We start from the raw sequence: 18,153 nt of genomic DNA, 5'->3' as shown, positions 1-18,153 counted from the left end.
TTTATTTTTATTTCAACAACTTTCATTGTATCAGCATAAAAAGAACAGAATATATGTAGTAAAATAAAGTGGAATAAATATAACCGTTTTACTGTTTTACTCGAGGTGTGTTTTAAATTCCAGTTAGCTTGATATCACAAAAAACACATTAAATAATCTAAACTGAGAACATTAACCATCATAAAACTTGCAGCAATCCAAGTACAGACTTGAATCAGTTCATCTGGATGCAGCTCAGCTTCTTCCACTGAAAACGCTTCATCCAGGCAAACAGAATCCAATTTCTGGGACTATAAAACTGTCATAATCGGCTATATGGCAGGTTAGGCAGGGCCCAGGTGCAGCACATGGTGACAGACAGAATTAACTATAAAGCAGCTTTATTCCCGTACTTGGACGCTCAAAGGAAATACAAAAAATAAAACTCTAACCACAAAAACAAAACCACACTGCAGACACGGACATGACCAACTAAGGAGACAGAAGGGGGGCAACAAACACTGGGACAATAGATAAAGAACCTTGAAAACAAGGATGACTTAACAGCCTGGAGCAGAAAAACTCTAGGATAACTAAAAACTGAACGCTAACCGATGCATACTTTATACATGATGTAAATATAATTATGAAACTAGGAATCACATGCAATATTCCACACATAATAAAAACTATTAAGTCCAGAAACAGAGAAACTCTGGCTCAAAGACCATGTCAAAAACAACTCTGACAATTGAGATCAACTACCATTTGCAGGGAGTGTATGTGAGAATGCAGCCATAATATTTTATCCTGACACGTTGATTGACAACACTGCACAGTGATGTCTTAGAAACAATAGATGCATAGTGCCAATATGACACAAAAAGGTATTTCAGTACGCAGCTCAGCACAGCACAGCCGGTTCTTAAATACTGTTGAGACACACACAAGGCGACCTTCGCAGTCATTTCCGAGCTTGTTGGTCATTCTCAGACGTCAGGTTCTTCCAAAAAGACATCAATATCGAGAACGTGTTCCTCATCCACACAACACACTGGTGACTGAATCTGACTATATAAGTGTATCTATGAAAGGTAGACCTCAAGAGTGTCAGTTAATCCAATTAAGTAGCATTAAAAGCCACATGTTTGCTAAAATTTATAAATAAAGATACAATTTGTATCAACTGCATCCTGCCTCTAACGTGAGACTGCAGCGAGGCAACTCCAAAGAATTCAAATAGTTTTTAATCAAGGTGGATACCACAATACAAAACACACAAACTCATGTTAACCTTCAGTCTTTCCACTGAAAGACGAGTTCTCGGACTGGATTCGTCTCATCTCAGCTGACTCTGCAACTTGAGGATTTCGACCACGAGCATCTGTGGATCCATCATCTGAGGGAACATGTCCATGGCTGTATCCACCAGCTGGGCGCTGAAGATAGCGAGGAGCTTTTTCCGTATAACCTCTCTCTCCTCCCTGCTGGGACCTGGTTGCTTCATTGGAGGAGGCTCCCAGTGTGAGGGATCTCCCGGGAGGCTGCGGACCACCGCCGGTTGACCGCAGAATGGATCGGACCATTGTGGCCTCTGGAAGCTGTGGGTTTGGCTGCGCTGGAAATTTGTCAGTTGGCTGTATGGATTCATGCTAAGTGGGTAAGCGCAATAGTTCGGATAGTGGGGCAGACTGTAGGGCATCATATCAGCGCTGTGGCTGCTCACTGGCCCGATGTTGTGAGTTGGGAAAGCCGGCGCACTCCCACAAGAGGCAGTGCCATGTGAGCAGCAGCTGCACGGGGAACTTTTTGGAGGGCAGTACTGCTGGCTGCTGCTGTACGGTAGCCCAAACTGGTGATCACTCAGACTCCGAGGAGCTTCCACCGGCTGGCTGTCTATGGAGCCTAAACCAGAGTCCAGCTGCTCCTGAGAGCGGCTGTGCTGCACCGAGTTGTGATCAGACGACGCGTGTTTGCTGGACTTCTCCTTCTTTGATGAGGCCTTCTTGCTGGAGCAGTGACTTGCCTTCACCTGAGCTACCTTTTCATTTTTATGAGCTTTTTTTAAGGAGCTGCTCTCGTTTCCCAGAGTCAGTTTCTTCGCCATATCCTCCACCAACAGGAGGCTGAGTCCAGGCACAGGACTAGAGCAAGCTGAAGATTGTTTCTGAGAAGGAGTAGGCTGCTTAGCACTCTCTCGAAGCTCGTCTGCAAGAGCACGATTGGACTGTTTGGCTCGCTCGGGATGGTGGAATTTACATTTGATTCCATAAGTACATTTCTTCCCTGGAAAATGAATAAACAGCAGGCTTTATAACTCCACCAAAGCAGTATTTCTTTTTTCATGCAGAGAAATGTCTCGGCTAGGCAACAGTCGAATAACAGCCCTATATGTATAGTAGTCTGCACATAATCTTGTTAAAGTAAGGAATTTTTCTAAAATACTGCTTAAAATAGTTTTTTCTTTATCAATTTTACACAAAGTGCAACAAAATACACTAAATCTGATCAACATTGGGCATTCTTTGAAATTAAAACTGCACCACTATACTTGGCAGGTAGGTTGTCTCAAGCACTGTGAAGTTTAACTTGTCTTAGTGTCGCCTCCTTAATACTGGATTCTGAAATCTGAAATCTGTGAGGGCTGAAACCATCAAGATCTCTCTTTTTAACCCTGACTGTGTATTTTGGATCCATGTTTGCTGTACTGTGACCCCTGATGGCGCTACATGTCTTAAAAAAGCTCTCTCACCATAAGGACACGGCTGTTTTTTCTGAGTCTTTGGAACCCTCCGCAGGAAGTTCTCCAGGGTTGGTCCATGTCGACCGAGGGGATCATCGGGGGGCATAAACCTGCATCGGGGTGAAATGCAAACACCATCACTCATTGGTTAATTCAGGTTACTAGCTGGTAGGGATCTTGTGTATCAGGAACGCAAAACTCACTTGTTATTAACAAAGGAGTACATGAGCAGCCTCTCTTCGATGAAGCGCTTCCACTCCGGCTTCTCTCCCTGAAGGTCACGGTACATGTCGTTGGACACGATGATGCCATCAGACTCGAAGGCGTGCTTGACAATGTAGCAGTCGTCATTACAGACCACCCGTTTGCCTGCATAGCGCCGCGACGGTGTGAACACCAGAATCCTTTTCCTCTCCAGCTCACGCAGAATTTGCTGATCTGGATGCCAAACATTAAGTCAGAGAAATGATGAGCCACTACAATAAAGCCAGTGACTGATTATTCAAGACTTTGAATATGAGGAGAAGGATTCTGAATTTTTTCTGTGGATTTAACAGGGAGCCATTGAAGGGAAGCCAATATGGGATAAACATGATCTCGCTTCCCAGTCCTTGTCAGTATACTCGCTGAATCAACTGAAGGCTTTCCAAGGAGCTTTGAGGACAACCTGATAATAATGACTTACAATAGTCAAGCCTAGAATAAGTGAACAAACTAGTTTTCAGCATATTTCTAATTTTACAAACATCCTGTCTTAACCTCCTAGGACCACATTTTGGGTACTCAATTTTGCTCTACATGGGCCTGATATCCACTTACGAGGACATTATAAGGTAAAAAAAAAAACCTGGTAATTCTTTGTTTTTACATTGATCGAGCCCCAATATGCCCAAATATCAAAGAGAAATTAAAAATGCATGTCGTGGAAGAGTTTGGGTCTTAGGAGGTTAAAGAAGTGCAAGACAGCAATCATACATATTTTTAATGTGCTCACAAGGACATAGTCAAAATGACCATCAAAGTAAATATCTGGTTAGACACTATTTTTCTAAAATCTTCAGGGCCGAGTACAATAACTCAGTTTTAGAATCAGGAAATTAAAAGTCATCCAGCTTTATGTCTATAAGACATTCCTATAGTTCAGCTAACTGCTGTGTGTCATTTGGCTTCATGGATAGATTAAGCTGGGTATCATCTGCATAGTGATGACACTGTATGCTATGCCTTGCCTTCCAAGGGAAGCATGTATAATGTGAATAGAATTCATCCCAGGACAGAGCCCTGTGGAACTCCATAATTAGAAAAATTGCAGAAGGAGCACAGTTTAACCCTAAAGGAGTGGCTAGAGGAACAAAACAAAGAGCTTAATCTTTGTGGAGCCGAGAGGAGCCACAAATTAAGCTCAGGGTCATCACTAAATGCCCATTCAGATCTTTATTTAACTCATTCAGCTATAATAAAGCAAGTCCCGACTGCATATTAGTTTGTGTTTTTTCCCAGGAGGCAGGTTTAAACATCTTGAATAATAACTGCAGACTTGAAATTACACCCTAACACAAAACCGTTTATCTGCATGAGCTATCTATTTAACTACATTATCAGCAGTCACTTCCAAATATAGGTCACCACAGGCTAACTGAAATGATGATTATCATTTGGTATCACAAAAGCAAGACAAAAAAAATTAGAAAAATTTTTTTTTTTGCAGCACATGCTGCAGATAAGCTTTATGCATGGGGGAAAAACTGTCTGTGGAGTTTCCCCTTTTGAGTTTTACAGTAAACTGAGAATCAGCAGCTGATTCTGTCAAACAATGTCCTGCCAGTTACATGCCTGGGTTTTAAGTTCACTACTTACAAATAATTTCTCAAATTATTTATTGTTCTGCTTTTTTATATTACCATTTAGTTTCAAATCTACTAGTAATCTACTCGATTACATTGAGAGTTCTTGCTTTAACTGCCATTAAAAGCTTCATAGCAGGCAATTCGGGAAAAAAAATGTAAATGTCTTTTTAAAATCCCCATCAAAAGCTTAAAACACGTGCTGGGACATTCTGGGAAATTTTTGCTTAAAAAACATCAAAGGCGTCAACTTTCTCTCAGCTTAATATATATTTTCACTAGTTCTGTCATGGAAATTGTACCACAACTTTCAGGTTTCTGTGCAGGTTTCACAGTCGGGCAAAGAAGGAAGTAGAGAAACAAAACAAAGCACGTGAATTCCCAGTGTTGTACCTGTGATGGGAACATCCGGCCTGGGCTGCTCCTTCCTCCATGAGGGAACAAACACAGTGATTTCAGTGTGGCCTCTGTCCAGGAAGAAGTTCACAGCCAACTGGATTCCCAGACAAGAGAAAACTTCCTTGTTGCCATGGCTAAATGAAAACCAGGAAAAATGAATAAGAAACCAGAACACATGCCCACACACTAACAGCTGGAGGGAAACGTTCCTGACCCACTTTAGAACAAGAGTTATGGTGTTTATAATGGCACTCTTTGATGTTCACTCGGCATCATAGCTCTTATCAGTGCACCTTATTTACATTGATGTTAAAGATTACAATAGAACAAAGCTCTTTGTCTCCAACAGGTTGACCATAATTTAGGCACGAGTGCGTGGACTATTCTTACTAGCCACTTTATTAGGCGCACCTGTTCAACTGCTCCCTAACGCAAATATCTAATGAATGGAAGTAACTCAATACTTTTAAGCACATGCACATGATCAAGATGACTTGCTATAGTTAAAAATAAGTCTTTAAAATGAAGAAGGTGGTTTAAGTGACCTGGTTGGCCACGTTTCAGTATCAGCTGTTGATCTACTGAAACCAATCATCTCTAGAGTTTACAGAGAACGGTCCAAAAAGAGAAACTATCCAGAAAGTAGCCGCCCTCCTCACTTGGACTCACCAAAATCGGTCAATAAAAGACTAGAAACACAAAGCCTGATTTGATGAGTCTCAGTGTCAGAATTTGACATGAACAGCATGAAAGCATAGAATTGTCCTTCCATTAATCGACAGTTGAGGCTGGTGATGGTGGTGTAATGATGTGGGGAATATTTCCGCTTAGTACCAATTTAGCATCATTTAAGCACGTTCATCTCTTTGTGAACACGATGTTCCCATCTTTTGAAAACACTCCATGTCACAAACCTCAAATCATTTAAAACTCAATCCAGTCGAGCACCTTTGGGATGTGGTGGAACAGGAGATGGACGTCATGGATGTGCAGTAACAATGTGATGCTATCATGTCAATACGACCCAAAAGGTTTGCTTAAAAAAAGTGGTCAGTGACACACTGACATCTGATCCATAACTAGTTCCACAGTGCAAAAAAAGCTGTCACTGGAACAGTACCATGAAAGAAAAATCGATGCTTATATATCCCTTTCATAATCTAGATGTGGTTCCACTTTATTTGATTTGTGGTAGTACCAATAAAGGAAACAATGACCATGGAAAGAACTACCTTAAGAAATTCACGAATGATAGACGGATTGATTCTGCCCACTATGATTTTCCTTCAAAACTACCCCATCATCTGTTATATCACAATTATTTTTCCTCTATTCTGCAGAAATGTGAACTGGCTTGGAAAAAGCCTGAGGCAGAATTGGCTCCGTGCCAGCATTGGCACCGAGTTGGCGGTAACGAGGTAAACGACTGAATTACTAGTGTTAGTGTTTATGCGAGGGATTTCCCCGAGAATGATTTGTATCGGTTATGACTTGCCCTACTTGACTATGACTTCTAAGACTGCTGTGAAGAAACTGTACTAACCACTGAGTACTGCTTCAGCTGTTGGACAGATTGCCTCACATTTGTCTCTAGAAAACTCTGCAAAGAAGCCCAAATCATCACCCCTCCTGTGCCTATCAGCACAAAGTGTTGATAGCCAATGTCTTGTTTTGGCCAAGTTTGATTTTGACCAATTAGTCTTGAGTTTGTTTGCAAACTCAAGCCCTGTAGCCATACTTTTTATTTGCTTGTTTTTTTAGAGAAGGAATAGTCTTTGCTTTGGCAACCCTTCTTCTAATTGTACTGTGATGAACGTAATGACAGTTTCATGACAGTTACATGACAGTTACATGACAGTTACATCAGAATCAGAATGGGTTTATTGCCAGATGTTGAGGTTTACAACATTAGGAAATTGCTGCGGTGCTTTACATGACAGTTACATGACAGTTACCGATGCCTGTACAAGACATTCGTTAATGTGGCACCATTTACAATTACCATGCTAATTGATGCCTGTAGAAAGTAGCAGTTTCTATCAGGTGAATTTTTGGGGACGTCCACTCTTGGGTAGATTGTGGTATTGTGTTGACACAACTGAATGTTTCAGGCAAGCAAACTGCAAAAACTTTTATAGAGGTGATCTGTAGTAAGTGTCACGGTTCGTTGTGTGGCAGGCAGGAGAAGGACCCAAGATGCAGACTCACAGACACGGGGATAAACTTAAACACAGCTTTAATGCTGGCACGGCAGAACGTAGAAAATACAAAACTAAACTGGGAAAACTAAATACAAAGCTCGCCAAGAAACACAGGGAGGAACACACACAACATGAGGGAGAACGCGACGCCGAACAGAGGGAGACTCAGACAGAAATACACAGAGGGTAAACGAGGAAAGTGGGCACACACGGGGAACACAGGTGACACTGATAATCATAATGAGACAGGGCAGGGTGAACTGAACATGACATGTACAGGCACAGAGGTTCAGACAGGAGGAGAGAGAGCACGGGGAAACACAGACGTAACAGGCTGGGGAAACATGAAACAACCACAAAGGGAGACGAGGGCTCATAAATACATAGAGGGCACACAGGGGGGAGAGAGCCATGAAGGGAAAACACTTAGGGAACAACACAACAGGGCAACTCAGAAAACATGGCCTAAATAAGGAACAAAATACAAAAATACATGAAAACTAAGAATACTGGGCCCACATGGCCCAGGACCATGACACCACCCCCCCCTAAAGGGCTGGCTCCCGACAGCCCAAACCCGAGAAACAAAAACAGAAAACAACCCACCCAGGGCGGGAGGCGGGGGACCAGGACGGAGGGACCAGAACGGGAAACAAAATAAACAACAGAAAACACGGGAGCACATGACCATAGTCAAAATAAAGTTCAGGGGGCCGACCCAGAGCCCACAGGCACCAGAGTTCACGGGTCACACGGTCGGGGGGCCGACCAGGCAGGTGGCACAGGTGGCAGAGCTGGTCCGGAGGCCGGCCGCGCGGAAGGCAGCGGCGGCGGCGAAGGAGACGACGGAGCAGTTCAGGGGGCCGGCCGCGCGGAAGGCAGCGGCGGCGGCGAAGGAGACGACGGAGCAGTTCAGGAGGCCGGCCGCGCGGAAGGCAGCGGCGGCGGCGAAGGAGACGACGGAGCAGTTCAGGGGGCCGGCCGCGCGGAAGGCAGCGGCGGCGGCGAAGGAGACGACGGAGCAGTTCAGGGGGCCGGCCGCGCGGAAGGCAGCGGCGGCGGCTCTCCAGTGTCAGGCGTACTGGCCGAGGCCCGGTGGGCACAGGACCAGTCGAGGCCAGACGAGGACGAAGGCTCTGAGGCTGGGCCAGACGAGGACGAAGGCTCTGAGGCTGGGCCAGACGAGGACGAAGGCTCTGAGGCTGGGCCAGACGAGGACGAAGGCTCTGAGGCTGGGCCAGACGAGGACGAAGGCTCTGAGGCTGGGCCAGACGAGGACGAAGGCTCTGAGGCTGGGCCAGACGAGGACGAAGGCTCTGAGGCTGGGCCAGACGAGGACGAAGGCTCTGAGGCTGGGCCAGACGAGGACGAAGGCTCTGAGGCTGGGCCAGACGAGGACGAAGGCTCTGAGGCTGGGCCAGACGAGGACGAAGGCTCTGAGGCTGGGCCAGACGAGGACGAAGGCTCTGAGGCTGGGCCAGACGAGGACGAAGGCTCTGAGGCTGGGCCAGACGAGGACGAAGGCTCTGAGGCTGGGCCAGACGAGGACGAAGGCTCTGAGGCTGGGCCAGACGAGGACGAAGGCTCTGAGGCTGGGCCAGACGAGGACGAAGGCTCTGAGGCTGGGCCAGACGAGGACGAAGGCTCTGAGGCTGGGCCAGACGAGGACGAAGGCTCTGAGGCTGGGCCAGACGAGGACGAAGGCTCTGAGGCTGGGCCAGACGAGGACGAAGGCTCTGAGGCTGGGCCAGACGAGGACGAAGGCTCTGAGGCTGGGCCAGACGAGGACGAAGGCTCTGAGGCTGGGCCAGACGAGGACGAAGGCTCTGAGGCTGGGCCAGACGAGGACGAAGGCTCTGAGGCTGGGCCAGACGAGGACGAAGGCTCTGAGGCTGGGCCAGACGAGGACGAAGGCTCTGAGGCTGGGCCAGACGAGGACGAAGGCTCTGAGGCTGGGCCAGGCGTAGCAGGAGCACAGGCAGAGGCTGGCCCAGGCGTAGCAGAGGCACAGGCAGATGCAGCCGGACCAGGCGACGACGAGGCGGTCGCAGGTGGCGGCTGGACAGGCTCCTCGGGCCCTCCAGCTGATGCGGCGTGAGGCTGAACGGGCCCCTCGGACCCTCCAGCGGAGACAGGAGGCTGAACGGGCCCCTCGGACCCTCCAGCGGAGACAGGAGGCTGAACGGGCCCCTCGGACCCTCCAGCTGACGAGGCATGAGGCTGAACGGGCCCCTCGGACCCTCCAGCTGACGAGGCATGAGGCTGGACGGGCCCCTCGGACCCTCCAGCGGAGACAGGAGGCTGAACGGGCCCCTCGGACCCTCCAGCGGAGACAGGAGGCTGAACGGGCCCCTCGGACCCTCCAGCTGACGCGGCATGAGGCTGGTGCGGTTCTCCTGAACCCCCAGCTGACGAGGTAGATGGCGGCGTGGGAGCCGCGGAGTCCTGGATGAGCTCATCCGAGCTCCCAGCAGGAGCTGATGCAGAGCCAGAGAGATTTGAGACCCCTGGCTGGATGTTAAGCTGACCAGCGGACCGTACTGCTATCGGGGACTGGGCTACAGGAGCTACTGGGGCCTGCGCTACAGGCGGCACTGGAGCTACTGGGGCCTGCGCTACAGGCGGCACTGGAGCTACTGGGGCCTGCGCTACAGGCGGCACTGGAGCTACTGGGGCCTGCGCTACAGGCGGCACTGGAGCTACTGGGGCCTGCGCTACAGGCGGCACTGGAGCTACTGGGGCCTGCGCTACAGGCGGCACTGGAGCTACTGGGGCCTGCGCTACAGGCGGCACTGGAGCTACTGGGGCCTGCGCTACAGGCGGCACTGGAGCTACTGGGGCCTGCGCTACAGGCGGCACTGGAGCTACTGGGGACTGAACCGGGGGTGACACTGGAGCTACTGGAGACTGAACCGGGGGTGACACTGGAGCTACTGGAGACTGCACCGGGGGTGACACTGGAGCTACTGGAGACTGCACCGGGGGTGACACTGGAGCTACTGGAGACTGCACCGGGGGTGACACTGGAGCTACTGGAGACTGCACCGGGGGTGACACTGGAGCTACTGGAGACTGCACCGGGGGTGACACTGGAGCTACTGGAGACTGCACCGGGGGTGACACTGGAGCTACTGGAGACTGCACCGGGGGTGACACCGGAGCTACTGGAGACTGAACTGGGGGTGACACTGGAGACCCAGGTGACACTGGTGTACTGGGGTGAAGGCAGCGAGGATGCAGTCTCTCTCTTAAGGGAGGATCGAATGATTTAGCGATAAATCTTGACGGGAAAAGATGCCGATGCTGAAAATACCAGGCAGCGGGGGCTTCCAGGAGGGTAGCCGACTGAGCTGTGAAGGGCTGCGAGGGGGCTAACTGAACTGAGGGTGGCTGCGAGGGAGCTAACTGAACTGAGGGTGGCTGCGAGGGAGCTAACTGAACTGAGGGTGGCTGCGAAGGAGCTAACTGAACTGAGGGTGGCTGCGAGGGAGCTAACTGAACTGAGGGTGGCTGCGAGGGAGCTAACTGAACTGAGGGTGGCTGCGAGGGAGCTAACTGAACTGAGGGTGGCTGCGAGGGAGCTAACTGAACTGAGGGTGGCTGCGAAGGAGCTAACTGAACTGAGGGTGGCTGCGAGGGAGCTAACTGAACTGAGGGTGGCTGCGAGGGTGCTAACTGAACTGAGGGTGGCTGCGCAGGCGATAAGCAGCTCGCTTTGACCTCCGCCACACAAGACACAGCTCCTGAATGAACAGTCATAATGTCTGGAAAAGACACAGCGTCCTCACTCACCACAGCAGGTGAATTAGGAGTCCGAATGTCCGGCTGTGGGGTGGTGCGACGGCGGCGTGAACGCCGTTCCTTCTTGACTGCAGCTCCCGATGAACCAGACAACGGCGCTTCATGCGCGCCGGGCGGCGTCGCAGAGGCTGGTGAACTGGGTGCTGATGGAGCGGTAGATGAGAGTTCCTGGAAGCTCAGGGGACCCCCGAGAGCCAGGCGGGTTCCCCGGAAGATCTCCTCATAGTCAGGAGCTAGCCACGGCTTCCACCGGAGCTCTTCATCCAGTTGATCGCATGCTGCACGCTGCCGCTCCTCCAGGTCGAAATCCATGACCTCCCCCGCATCCTCGTGTGGCTCGTTGGAGGGCGAAACATGCCGTAGCGCGGGGCGACGGCGACGCGAACGCCGCTTCCTCTTTGAGGTGGTCGTGGATGAAACTTCGATTTCTGTGGCGACCGGCTCCTCGTCTTCTGACCACATCCGTGCCAGATAGGAAGCGGAGGACGGGTAGGTCGGTCGAGGCGGTGAGGGTGAACGACTGAGCTGCGACAGCGAAGTGGAAGCCGGCGAGTAGAGGGACGGCGCCAGCGTAGAGGAGTGTGGTGCCGTGGCGAACCTCAGCGTGCCGACTTGTATGCTCACAGCAGGCGGAGGGGAGGCTGCGCGGCCACGGGGCTGTGGTGACGCAGTCCGCACACCGGACCGCTGATGCTGCCGAGGGCAGGCTGGGAGGATGGTGCGGAGGAAGTCCGAGATCAGAGGGGGTAGCGCCTCCCATAACCAGGGAAAAACCGTGACGCTTGTCCCCAACGAGGAAAGTAACTCCTCCCTCTCCTCCTCACTAGAGCTTCGGCTCCACTGGTAGCATAACGACTCCACCGCTTGTATTACGTCTCTGCCAGGAGTCGCTGGGTCCATATTGTGGTCGCGTTCTTCTGTCACGGTTCGTTGTGTGGCAGGCAGGAGAAGGACCCAAGATGCAGACTCACAGACACGGGGATAAACTTAAACACAGCTTTAATGCTGGCACGGCAGAACGTAGAAAATACAAAACTAAACTGGGAAAACTAAATACAAAGCTCGCCAAGAAACACAGGGAGGAACACACACAACATGAGGGAGAACGCGACGCCGAACAGAGGGAGACTCAGACAGAAATACACAGAGGGTAAACGAGGAAAGTGGGCACACACGGGGAACACAGGTGACACTGATAATCATAATGAGACAGGGCAGGGTGAACTGAACATGACATGTACAGGCACAGAGGTTCAGACAGGAGGAGAGAGAGCACGGGGAAACACAGACGTAACAGGCTGGGGAAACATGAAACAACCACAAAGGGAGACGAGGGCTCATAAATACATAGAGGGCACACAGGGGGGAGAGAGCCATGAAGGGAAAACACTTAGGGAACAACACAACAGGGCAACTCAGAAAACATGGCCTAAATAAGGAACAAAATACAAAAATACATGAAAACTAAGAATACTGGGCCCACATGGCCCAGGACCATGACAGTAAGGGTGTACTCAGTTTTTCACAGGACGGCACAGAGTCATATGAAAAACTTTTTCTTTTGACTTAGTTTGTTTCTAGCTGGCTCTTATCATCCACTTTCTCATTATCTAAGGTTAAAGGTAAGTTGTTATCCAGCAGTTTTATAACATTTTCACTTATTTAAATATTTACAATACTCAAAGAAAAGCTTAAAAAACTGTAAAGCTAAAAGCGAGACCTTATTTGAAAGGTAAAAATTTGCCTTTTAAAAAAACACAACCCCGCCCTAACCCAAGACAGGTTTTTAGTGGCTTGATGGATGTTCACAGCTATTAAAAAAAAAACATCTGGCAATCGTGTGGCTTAAACAAAGTTGGTTGTTTTGCTTCGCAACACTTCTATCATCAACTTGCCAGAATAGCTGTTTCTAAACAAAAAGGTACACCTTTTTGTTTAGGTGTCATAGTCTATGTGACACAGTCTAAGTGTCACAGTCTATGTGACACTTACATCGTCACATAGACTGTGACGATGTAAGTGATTTAAGTCCTTGGGGAATTTCTGAATGACATTGAAGAAATGCTGTTGGACCTGCTCCAGAGACATTCGTCTTAAAAAAGAGAGCGTTATTATAAGTACGATCTGATTTGCATACTCAAGAAGCTGCATGCCTGAACCTGTATGACAGGCTGGGAAAGGCAAATGACAGATGGGGTGTATACTGTGCTAAAACAGATTTATACCCTAATTCTCTCACCCTTTCTGACGCTTCGGTGTATAATAAAAAAAATGCTTAGCACAACTAAACTTCCCAAATCACAGTCAGTAATTAGAGATCAGTACCTGCATGCTTTTAGGTAATTTACTTGGGAAAAGGCAGCAGTCTTGGAAGCTGCAGTTTACAGAACTGGTTTATTGTGTTCTGAGTAAAAAGAAAAAAAAATTCCTCAGTTGATGTACAACGCAAGTACAAAACACACAGTGAGTGTGTAGTATAATCTCTGATGGGCCTAATCACTGAAATTGTATTTAAATCTTCAACCTAAAATAGTATATACATAATTTATGATATAAAATATTTAATATTATGATTAGCAACTTATATTGGAATGACTGTTGGAATAGTTGAAATAAAATGAAATAATTTTAGAAATGTATCTGATAAAGTTCAAGACTTTTAACGATACGAAACGACGAAGAATATTGGTTTTGAATCAAATGTCTAACAGTATTACAGTTTCCCTGTATGCTGGATTTGGTGCTAATGTTGACACAGTAAACACTATGGGGCAGTATTATCATTATTTACAAAGAACGCTATGAGAAAAGTCTGTGAGAAAAATACCGTACAACTCACTCACTCTATGACTTCAGTGAAACTGTTGACCTCATGGGCTTAACAGCTCGTTTTAAATCTAATAAAATGCAGCACACAGTTCATAAAACCATTAGCATATTAGCATGCTAATGTCAGCATTTAGTTCAAATTGGAACTCACATATTTGCTAATCAGAAATTTTGTGGTATTGGTAGAAACCAGTTTTTGTAGATATTTCTGAGAACATGTTGGAATGTTGGGTTTGTTCCTGGCAGGGAAAACTGACAAATCCCTCTGCCAGTGTCCACCAAGTTGGAAAACAACTTGGAAAATCTGCAAAAAATTTTGTTACTCGGGCTACTGCAGTCCCAAGAACTGACTAATCAGTCACAGAAACATGACACGAGAAAGGAAAGCTTGGCTCGTAATAAAAAAAGAGAGAGATTTGAGCATTGCTCTAAATCAGGGGTGTCAAATTAAGGCCCTGGGGCCAGAATTTCACAAAACTTTTTACATTTTCCAAAGACTCCAATCACTGCACAACTTTCAGAAAATGTGAAAGAGGACATCAATTTTACACTTTTTACAATTGCATTTTCGTATTATGTACGTTTCACATATTTCATTTCCCCCACTGATAAAGACCCACCACATAGATCTTGTTTTTTCACTATCTACTGTAAAATAAAAAATAAAAAAAAATTAAAAAAATTTACGGTGGGTTCACAGCAAAAACATCAAAACAAAACAAAAAAGAAAAAAATATTCATCATTCACTGGTCTGACGCACTTAAGATTAAAGTGGGCTGTATTTGGCCCACAATGTAAAATGAGTTTAACAGCCATGTTAACAAATGCTTTTTACACCAGCTTGTTAACATTTGACTTTATAATCTTGTATCAGGTTTTAACAATTATTTGCCATCCTCATAGAGGCATCTATTAGTTATAACAATGATTTATTACCCTTACAGTTGAGAAAATAACAATTCATTTATAAATAATCTTTGTAAATATGTTCTGTGTCCTGTGTCCATTTTATTTGTATATGTGTTTTTCTTGCTGCTGTTACAACCAAATTTCCTCTTGTGGGACAATTAAATGATTATTCTATTCTATTCTATTCTACTCTAAAATCCACGCTGTTTCCACATTTTGATTAAAAAACCAAACCAGAAAAAAAGAGATAAAGAGATATGACACCACCTGAAGAGCATAATTTAACCTATTTGTGTTTAAAAAGCTGCTTTTGTTCTGGGTTTAAACGTGCTGAAAGGTAAATGAAGCATCTAACGCTGCTGGACCCCTGCGCACAGGCTGTCACCAGACAACCTCCCACTCAGTCAACTCCTACTCCTAACTGAAACTGTGAATGAAACTGCAGATGGAAGCTGACTGTCACAATGACCTGATTTTAGCTGATTGTCATACAATTAGAAGGAATTGGATCTCTTAAAAAAACTGAATTAAATCAGTGGGGGAGTTGTGGTGTAGTTAAATGTCAAGGACTTTATGCCTGGTAACCTCAAAGCCGCACTAAGATTGAAAATAGCTTGTGTAGCTGCTGTGAGAATCACGATAAAACCAAAAATTAACCAATCTACTTTCTTTGACTGAAAACATAAGTTATCTATCCTATTTACAGCAGAAAAAAGGGTTTTGTTAGGGCAGAAATGTATTATTATATTCATTAGAAATAAATCTACAGACTATTTTCTAAGATAATTAACGGATTTCTCTGTAAAATGACAGAAAATTTAGTAAATGCCTGTTATATCTAATTTTCCTCAGTTCAACCCCCAAAATACAGCTTAGGATCATAAACAGAGGCACTAAGTATTCTCAAGTATGAAGATGAAATAGCTCATTTAGCATAAACAGTTATTTGCATATTAAACTTTGATTAACTGATTAATCGTTGTGGTTCTACATTATTCAAAACAGACAAGAGCAGCTCATTCATCTGCTTTTTGAGTGAAAACCAACTGAAAGTATTATTGCCTTATCATATAATCACTGCAGCTCTGATAGATAGAAACTCCATAATGCAGAAATAGAAATTCTCTGACATTTAACCTGTGAATTTTGGACAATACTGCATAAAAAACATTATTTACAAGTCATGAGACACAATAATGATTCTGTTTTCAATTTTGGATCAATCAGATGATCGGTGGAGCACGCAGGAGCTTTAAACAGTGGATTTGGGAGATTTCTGTTAGAAAATGGACTTGGGTGGCATATTCATGAGCTTTAACCGATATCATAATCAATCACTCAGTATCAGTCTAGCTACTGATTAGTTTGCTCACCTCATGGCCACATTGCTGCCGTCTATAACGACGGGTCTCAAAGTCTTTCCTTCCTCGCCAGTCTCCTCTTTGCTCTGAGGAGAAGTACCAGCTACAGGCAGCAGCAGTGTAGGGCCCGATGGCTGGGTTTCTCCTCTGGACACCAGCACCGACATTGTGGTCACCGGCCCCTGATTGGCCTCCTGAACAGGCCCGATCCGAACCAGCTCCCCCAGCACTTTATCCGTGTCCATGTTGGGGCCGAACTTCTGCTGAACAGCCTGTACCTGAGCCGTGGAGTAGCCCAGCTTGTGGAAGAAGTCCAACTTGGACTCCAAGAGCTGCGGGTCCGTGTTCAGGTCAAGTTCACCTGGGTACATGGTCTCACAGAAAGGACGGCAAGAGTCGTGAAGTGGGAGCAGTGAAGGAGAGACCCATGCAGATGTGTGGCAGTGTGTGTGGCGGTGTGGCTCTGAAATGAGGGTTTTACTCCACGTCTGCACAGCTGGGCAGAGTAAAACATCAGTATTCATCTCTTCTCAGTGGGTGAAGCCCACTCATGTCACACCTATTTGGAAAACAGATTAGTCAGCTCATTGATCAACAGAAACCGGAGCCCTGTAAATACACACAATCAGCAAAATGTGTGAACCAGTTAAACATTAGCATTATTATTATTTGGGCATCAGTAATAAATTCAGTACAATATCAGTGTCATAACTGAGTATCGATGAAAGCAGAGCTTAGAAGTTGCTGTAAGAAAGTTCAGTATAGCTAAATTTAATGTGTAACTATTTACTACAGTTATGGATTAAAAGCATAATATATTATAACATAATATCATATAATATAATGATTTAAACAACAGTAAACATTTCCTTTATTGTAGGCAATTAACAGTTAACAAACTGTTTAGCTTCTTCTCTTATTCCTGTAAATATTTTGTGCTAATGAGGTGAATTTCGGTTGTGATCGTTTTTTAAACTATTAACACTTTAACCTTACATTTCCCTTTATCTCAGACTGACTTTATTTGTATTCGAACTACTTTTTGTGTTCTTATTAAAGGTGTTCTTACACTAATCCTGTGTTTTGTTACTGTTGTTTTTGAATGACTTCGTCATATTATGACACTAAATTTACAGCTGGGTGAATCTCAAAAAAAAGTTACTTTACAATTTGAGGTAAAACAAAGAAAAGCAGCACTTCTACCACACGTTTGGCATTCCTGTTGGAAATGTCTATCTGCCGGTGCGGAAAAGATGAGAACACAGAGGTTTAGTTTAGTTTTCCGTTTTCACTTTTTCACAAGTTCACAGAAAGAAACTTACCGGTGTATTAAAATGTGCCAAATGCGTCTTTTATCCCTCTCGGGTTTGCCGTGAAGACACAACAGGGTTGTCGGCAGCTGTCGCGGCTGATGCGAAGCTTTCTCTGTTTGAGTAGTGAGTCGATACAAGGAAGTTCGGGTTTTTCTTTTCTTGACACAGCAAACAGCCAGCAGACGACCAGCGTGCCGGAGTCACATGCTGGGAATCCAGCGAGTTACAACCTGACGAAATGTGACTCCATCCGTGTTCGTCTGATTAATTATGCAAGAGCAAACCAGGAAATACAGGTAATAAGCACACTAACCTGCCAGGCCAGTGTGCAAGAAATATAGTATTAAAACATATTACCCACTCGGATATTAGTCGTTACGTAGTAGGTAAGTCAATAAATAGTTATAATACAATACGCTGAGTTTTCCTAATAGGCTATATTACATGTAGCCCCCGTTTATTTGTGCTTAGGCAGTTCCCAAAAGATCCACTAGAGGGCCTCAGGGACACACCTGTGTGCCAGTCGCCATGTGACAAAAATAAGTTTGTGGGCATATTTGTCGATTTAATTGTAGATTAATAAGTATCCCATATGAAAACCTAACAGGGCTTTTTGTGAACATACTGTATACACTCACTATCCACTTTATTAGGTACTGGCTAATACCAGGTTGGAGACCCTTTCACCTTCAGAATTGCCTTAATTCATATAGATTCAACAAGGTGCTGGAAATATTCGTCAGAGATTTTGGTCCATATTGACATAATAGTGT

At 45.9% G+C, this 18,153-nt stretch overlaps 1 protein-coding gene across 1 annotated transcript; it reads right to left on the bottom strand.

Annotated features, from left to right (window-relative positions):
* zc3h12ab (zinc finger CCCH-type containing 12Ab) lies at nucleotides 1-17,675 on the bottom strand. The gene is made up of 6 exons (XM_080863739.1): nucleotides 17,390-17,675; nucleotides 16,080-16,626; nucleotides 4,960-5,099; nucleotides 2,926-3,160; nucleotides 2,732-2,832; nucleotides 1-2,265 (listed from the first exon to the last, which is right to left on the bottom strand). Exons 2-6 carry the CDS (start codon nucleotides 16,589-16,591, stop codon nucleotides 1,319-1,321), a joined length of 1,935 nt encoding a protein of 644 aa, XP_080719865.1. The 5' UTR covers nucleotides 16,592-16,626; nucleotides 17,390-17,675; the 3' UTR covers nucleotides 1-1,318.
* Nucleotides 17,676-18,153: the final 478 nt, after the last annotated feature.

Source organism: Rhamphochromis sp. 'chilingali' (genome assembly GCF_963969265.1).
Source record: "Rhamphochromis sp. 'chilingali' genome assembly, chromosome: 17".
NCBI classification, from domain to species: domain Eukaryota; kingdom Metazoa; phylum Chordata; class Actinopteri; order Cichliformes; family Cichlidae; genus Rhamphochromis; species Rhamphochromis sp. 'chilingali'.
Note: the sequence above shows the minus strand (reverse complement) of the source record. Positions and strands in the feature narration are given on the sequence as shown.

Coding starts and splice junctions, on each gene's coding strand:
- zc3h12ab (XM_080863739.1), bottom strand. CDS start 16,591: ATGAATACTGATGTTTTACTCTGCCCAGCTGTGCAGACGTGGAGTAAA. Junction 3,161..4,959: donor GCCGGATGTTCCCATCACAG/GTACAACACTGG, acceptor TTTGGCATCCAG/ATCAGCAAATTCTGCGTGAG. Junction 2,833..2,925: donor TACTCCTTTGTTAATAACAA/GTGAGTTTTGCG, acceptor ACCCCGATGCAG/GTTTATGCCCCCCGATGATC.